Source organism: Aulonocara stuartgranti, assembly GCF_965226115.1.
Source record: "Aulonocara stuartgranti genome assembly, chromosome: 4".
In the NCBI taxonomy this organism is placed as follows: Eukaryota; Metazoa; Chordata; class Actinopteri; order Cichliformes; family Cichlidae; genus Aulonocara; species Aulonocara stuartgranti.
The window spans coordinates 21,619,429-21,626,362 of NC_138942.1; the positions used below are offsets into that span (position 1 = coordinate 21,619,429).

The window sequence follows — 6,934 nt, forward strand, 5'->3', positions numbered from 1 at the left end:
AGCTTTACACGAAGAATCTGGGTGGGTTTTTTTTTTTCTAATGACAACAATCAGTTTTTGGGGGTGAATATATGAATTTTCACTTGTCCTCAAAGCTAAAGTGTAACAAAACCATACTATAAATAATTTTCCAGTTATGTGATAGAAGCCACAAACCACAATGCCACATTATTTTCTTTAATTTCACATTTTCACAGCCAAAATAATGATTTTTTTTGCCTAATGTGTTCACACTGTGGCTGTTTGTCTTTTTCCACTCAGCATAAGACTTTCCCGCAGTAGTGCAAAACGAGGAGACATGAAAGAAGAAAATATGGGAAACTTTCAATCATTTATTTATTTATTTTTCACTTTTGCTCAGACTTAATGTTCTCGAGATCATCTACTGTGCTTTAAAACTTTCATGTGAATTATTGAAGCGGTCTGCAGCAATGAAGGCAATTTTCAAAAATACACACAAGGGGCAGAAGCAGCCCGAGGAAAGAGGTGGTGAAGTAGAGGAGGAGAAAGCAAGCCAAACCTTATGGCATTATTAATTTATCTGATTCTTACCACCCCAAGATTTACAAAGAACACAGAATGAAAACGGCTCTGGTGTTTTTATTTCATTTTTATTTCCACAATCCAGCTCGCCCTCTCTCATAATGCATTCCAGACACGTATCGACAGCGAGGAAACACAGCAACTTTGTGCAGTTCAACAGAACACCGAGTACGCTTTGATGTTTTAATCCATGTGGGCTTTCCATTTCTGAATAGGTAGGCAGCCTTGTGAATGTCCTCAAAGAATAAGAGACAGAACTGAACCAGCATTTGAGAGGACCTCACCGCTTAACCTGCGTTTTTCAAGGACTGCAAAGGCTGCCATTGGTTTTCAGCTTATCAGCTTTGATAAAGACCCGTTCGATGTCAAGCACACCCACTCACCAACACCTACTGCATTTTTAAATAAAGGTGTGATTCATTGATCAAACTGAGATTAGCGGCTTCAGCTACTGCTACAAAATGTACCAGATTAATCCAGATTATACTATACATTTTACCATTTCCATTTCAACAAACATTTGTTAAAAATACAGTATGATATTTTTCCAGCATTGACTCAGATCACAGATGGCCCATGAATCCACCTGATCTATTTCCACCGGCCTCGATGTGCTGTTCTATGTCCTGTGACATCCACCAAATATGAATTATCAATCACATTATAGGAGATCAACTATAATAAATTAAAGTTGAATTAAATGAACAGATGAATACCAGACACTGTCCTATATTCGCCAGGTCAGGACAGCAGGGCGGACAGTCAGAGCGCTAGGTCAGGTGTCTGGGGGATGTGGGACAGCAACCTGCTGTAGTTACACTACCTTTTAAAATATTTTTGCCCCCATGCTAGATATTTTTATACCTTTGATATAGAAGTACAAGAAAAAATAAATAAGACGAGGCATGATTGTTATATCTATAGTGCCTTGAGCGAAGTACAACCAGTGCTATTGTCCCATTCTGTTTTTTTATATAATGTTAAGTGACTTTCATTGAAAGCACATCTATGGCTTAAATTTCTTTTGGTTAAATTATATGTAGGACTAGGATTGTCAAAAAACAAACTATCAAACAAAAATCAATACTCAGTACCTAATTGTTGCTAAAAAATTACTAGCAGAGCAAGGACCAGCAGCTGTCCTCATCTCCTCCAGCTGACACAAAAATGCTGCAGACAGGCAGGCGCTGCCCCCTCCTCTCACTGGCAGGAGCTGACCTTCACAATGCTGAACAACACTTCATGAGGAATTTTGAGAGGTCAGTAAAGCTCCCGTTTTAACAACACTGAAGTACTGAACAGTTATCATAAACGTTAACCTGGCTAAGTATTAGCAGTCACCTGATAGCAATATTAGCGCTCTGCTATTATTAAGGTACTGTAGCAGTTAGCAGCCATAGCTAACGTCAGATGTCATTACTCCTGTCTGCAGGCAGTAATAATTTTTGTCTTATATTTGTGTCTCAGGTGTATTACTATTCTCTCAAAGTACCTAAATGAAGCTAAGAAAAGTGCAACAGGAAATAAACAGAGACAGAAGTTCAGCATTTCCACAGACAAGCAGTACCTAAGAGAACTGTAAAGTATTTTTCACATGTAGCTTACGGTTATGTTTAGGGATGGGCACTGGTTCTGACATAAACGGTAGTAACCAGACCGAAAAGCAGCGCACATTTCGGTGCTTTATTTCGGTGCTTTTTTTTCCTGAGCTGTGATACACTTCTAGCCAATCATTTTACGTTTCCGAGGATAGTAGGCGGGCCCAGGTACGTACGTTCAGTTAGAGCAGAGCTACAGATTAAAAATGCCCAAGGCGAAGCGGTCAAAAGTCTGGCTGTACTTCACAGCAAAATATGCAAACTCAGCAGCCTGCAACAAGTGCTTTAAGCTGATACTGTCACGACCTGCGGGGTCGGCAAGGCACTGATCAGCAATCTCTCTCCCCCTCCCCTGTTTTGCCGGGGCGGAACTCATGGCGGGTTCACGCCCTCGGCCCACGCCCTCCCGGATCATGCACACCTGGGCCTCATCAGACCAGCTGGTATATCAGAAGGAGGAGATCAGCTGTTCAAAGCTGGATTGTTGTGAAGACTCCTGTCAGTACACGTCGAGCCCTAGTTTCCCACACTTCTGCCTCAGAAAGTAACACTTGTCTCTCTGTTCTAGATTCCCCGGACCCGTCCCCGTGTTTCTCCGTGTGGAGCGTGTAAGAGGTGGCTGGTCACTAGCGGAGAGAGGTTGGCGTGAGCATGTGTGTGATCCCCTTGTTTTCCCTGGAGCCCTGGAACCCGTCCTCGCACATCTTGTATATAGCACTGTCCTCGCACTGCCTGTAAATACACTTGGTGAAGATTTTTGTGAATAAACTGTCTCTGTTACAACACACTCCGGAGTCCTGCGAGTGGATCCTCAGAGCAACCCGTGACAGTAACAATCCAGCCATACTATGGATCCAGCAGACTCAGCTCTACAACCCACCCCTCCTCCAGAAGCCGTGTTGGAGCGACACGAGCAGATGCTACAACACATTAACCAACAGCTGATCGCACTCACTCAGGCTCTCGCTCAGCACGTTCCGCTGCCAGGTCCCGCTATGCCACCCCCGTCTGCTCCTGCACAGCCGCCGGCCCCGGAACACTCCACGCCACTAGCCCCCGCTTCCGCGGAACCCCTGGAACGAGCTCTACCGTCACCGGAGCCATTTGCTGGTGAGTTCCACAAGTGTGCTGGTTTCCTAACGCAGATTACGTTGCAGTTTAGGCAGCTGCGGCGAACGTATGAAAGTGATGGAGCTAAGATAGCCTTTTTCGTTCAGTTACTCCGCGGTCAAGTCTTGAACTGGGCCCAAGCAGTGTTACGGACTAGCCCGGAGATTACCTATGCTGATTTTCTCTCAAAGCTCAAAAGTGTGTTCGAAAGGGGCACCGGAGCTGAGGCAGCGGGCCACCGTTTGCTGAACTTAAAACAAGGAAGACGGAGTATGGCGGAATTCTCTGTGGAGTTCTGGACACTGGCTGAGGAGACGGGATGGGGGCAGCCTGCGCTGATAAGTACCTTATTGAACAATGTTTGTGATGTCCTTAAGGGCGAACTGTTAATGAGGGAGCTGCCCAAGACTCTATCGGAGGTGATCGCCTTATGTGTTAAGGTTGATGAACATTTGAGGGCGCGTCACCGCGCCAGCAACTACGGTTCCCAGAGGCCTGTGGGGCGTGCGGAGTCAGCTTCCGGCGGAAGCGGAAGTAGCGATCGGGAAGTGGACCGTGGCGACGAGCAGGAGCAACCCATGCAGATCGGACGCTCTCAACTCTCCCCGGAGGAGAGGGCACACAGATGGCGATCCGGTGAGTGCTTTTACTGCGGCCGCAAGGGCCATCTCGCCAAGGTCTGTCCTGCTCGGCCAAAAGACCCCGCCCGCCGGTAGAAAGGAGGATACGGGTGGGCGAGGTCTCCTTTTCACATTCTCCTTCACGCTTCATGCTAGCCGCTAAAGTGACTGTCCACTCTGCCTCTCACTCTCTTCAGGCGCTGATTGACTCTGGTGCGGAGCAGAGCTTCATAGATGCTTCCCTGGCTCTCAAACTTAAGATTTCCGCACGGGCATTACCCCACTTGTTGCAGGTCACCGCTTTAAACGGTCAACGTCTTCCCGACATAACTCATGTTACAGAACCCGTGTCCCTAACGCTGTCTGGGAATCACACTGAACTGCTGCAGTTTTATGTCTTTGAAGCCCCTCTCACGCCCCTGGTGCTAGGATTTCCATGGTTACGCCAGCATAACCCCGTGCTCGACTGGAGGGAGGAGAGGGTTCTGGGGTGGGGGGAGGAGTGTCACATGACCTGTTTGACAGCAGCTACTCCCGTTAAAGCAGCTAAACCACTACCACACGAGCCCCCTGACCTTTCAGCTATCCCGTCAGAGTATCATGATCTCAAGCAAGTGTTTTGTAAGGACCGCGCCCGCTCTCTTCCCCCTCATCGCCCGTACGACTGCAGTATTGATTTGCTCCCGGGTGCACCCCTTCCCACTAGTCGCTTATACAGTCTCTCTCAACCTGAACGTGAATGCATGGAGAAGTATATTAATGAATCCTTGGCTGATGGACTGATTCGCCACTCTTCATCCCCTGTGGCTGCCGGGTTCTTTTTCGTCACTAAGAAGGATAAAAGCCTTCGGCCATGTATTGATTTCCGGGGTCTCAATACCATTACTGTTAAGAATAAATACCCTCTGCCGCTCTTATCCTCCGCCTTCGAACTCCTGCAGGGGGCGACCATTTTTACTAAGCTCGATCTGCGGAATGCTTACCACTTAGTCAGGATGAGAGAGGGTGACGAGTGGAAAACGGCCTTCAACACGCACCTGGGCCATTTTGAATACTTGGTCATGCCGTTTGGACTGACTAATGCTCCAGCTGTCTTTCAGAGTCTAGTCAATGATGTTCTCCGAGATTTCATCGATCGTTTTGTGTTTGTGTACCTTGACGACATTCTCATCTTCTCCAGCTCTCTCCCGGATCATGTACATCACGTCAGACAAGTCCTGCAACGCCTCCTGGAGAATCGGCTGTTTGTTAAAGGGGAGAAGTGCGAGTTTCATGTGAGTACTGTGTCGTTTTTGGGCTACATCATTGAACGGGGCGATTTAAGAACCGATCCAGCTAAGGTACAAGCAGTCTTAGACTGGCCCACGCCGCCTAACCGTAAGCAGCTTCAACGGTTCCTCGGTTTTGCAAACTTTTATCGGAGGTTCATTCGTGACTACAGCAAGATTGCTTTGCCACTAACCCGTTTAACTTCCCCTAAGGTGCCTTTCTGCTGGGATGATCAGGCTCAGGAGGCTTTTTCCCGGCTAAAGAAACGTTTCGCGTCGGCGCCCATCCTCCGGCAACCGGATCTCAAGCGGCAGTTCATCGTGGAGGTGGACGCCTCGGATGTAGGGGTCGGAGCAGTTCTCTCCCAGCAACTAGACGGTAAGCTCCACCCTTGTGCTTACTTCTCTCGTCGTCTCTCTCCTGCAGAGCAGAATTACGACATCGGGGACAGGGAGCTGTTGGCTATCAAACTCGCCCTGGAGGAGTGGCGCCACTGGCTAGAGGGCGCAACAGAACCCTTTGTGGTATGGACTGACCACAGGAACCTCGAATACATCCGGTCGGCTAAACGACTAAATGCTCGACAAGCCAGGTGGGCTCTGTTCTTTACCAGATTCTGCTTCACCATCACCTACAGGCCCGGCTCCCGGAACGTGAAACCCGATGCCCTTTCCCGCCAATTCACCACCTCAGAGGACCCCACCCGTGAGGCTCCCATTCTCCCTCCCACGTGCGTTATCGGGCCCCTGTCATGGGAGATCGAGTCCGCCATACGGGAGGCCCAGCGGGCGGAACCGGATCCAGGTACTGGTCCCCCGGGAGTGCTCTTTGTTCCCACGTTGGTTCGCTCACGAGTGCTACAATGGGCCCACGGCGGAAAACTCACCTGTCATCCAGGCGTTCATCGCACCGTCACCTTCATCAAGCGGTTCGCCTGGTGGCCTACATTGGCCAAGGACGTCCAAGACTTCATCGCTGCCTGTCCAACCTGTGCCCAGAATAAGCCGGTCAACCAGCCTGCTGCCGGCCTACTTCATCCCTTGCCTACGCCAAGCCGCCCCTGGTCTTCCGTCGCTTTGTCACTGGTCTTCCGCCGTCATCAGGTAACACAGTCATCCTCACCGTTGTCGACCGTTTCTCTAAAGCTGCCCACTTTGTCGCTCTCCCCAAGCTCCCCACTGCCCTGGAGACCGCCCGGCTTCTGTCAACTCATGTGTTTCGCCTCCACGGGATCCCTGCTGAAGTGGTCTCGGACCGAGGCCCACAGTTCACGTCACGTGTTTGGAGGGAGTTCTGCGCCTCCTTGGGGGCCCAGGTTAGTCTCTCGTCAGGTTTTCATCCACAGACCAACGGTCAAGCGGAACGGGCCAACCAAGAACTCAAAACGGCTCTCCGTTGCTTGACGTCCACTAATCAGATCACCTGGAGTGAGCAACTGACGTGGGTGGAGTACGCTCACAATAGCCTTACCTCGTCGGCCACAGGCGTCTCCCCGTTCGAGGCCTCCCTGGGGTACCAACCTCCCCTGTTCCCTGCCATCGAAGGTGAGCACTTTGTGCCCTCTGTTCAGCAGCACCTGCGGCGGTGTCGGCGCGCGTGGCGGGCCACTAGAGCTGCCCTTCTTCGCACGGCGGACCGGAACAAACGGCAGGCGGATCGCCGCAGGTCCCTGGCCCCGGCCTACTCACCTGGACAGAAGGTTTGGCTCTCGACCCGGTATGTGCCTCTCAGGACGGAGTCGCAAAAGCTCTCCCCCTCCTTCATTGGCCCGTTCGAAGTGGACTCCATTGTTAA

The 6,934-nt window shown here is 50.1% G+C and overlaps 1 protein-coding gene across 1 annotated transcript; it reads left to right on the forward strand.

The window, feature by feature from the left end:
* The first annotated feature begins 3,381 nt into the window (after window positions 1-3,381).
* Window positions 3,382-5,043, forward strand: LOC309705765 (uncharacterized protein). The gene is made up of 2 exons (XM_082531750.1): window positions 3,382-3,887; window positions 4,069-5,043. Exons 1-2 carry the CDS (start codon window positions 3,524-3,526, stop codon window positions 4,077-4,079), a joined length of 375 nt encoding a protein of 124 aa, XP_082387876.1. The 5' UTR covers window positions 3,382-3,523; the 3' UTR covers window positions 4,080-5,043.
* Window positions 5,044-6,934: the final 1,891 nt, after the last annotated feature.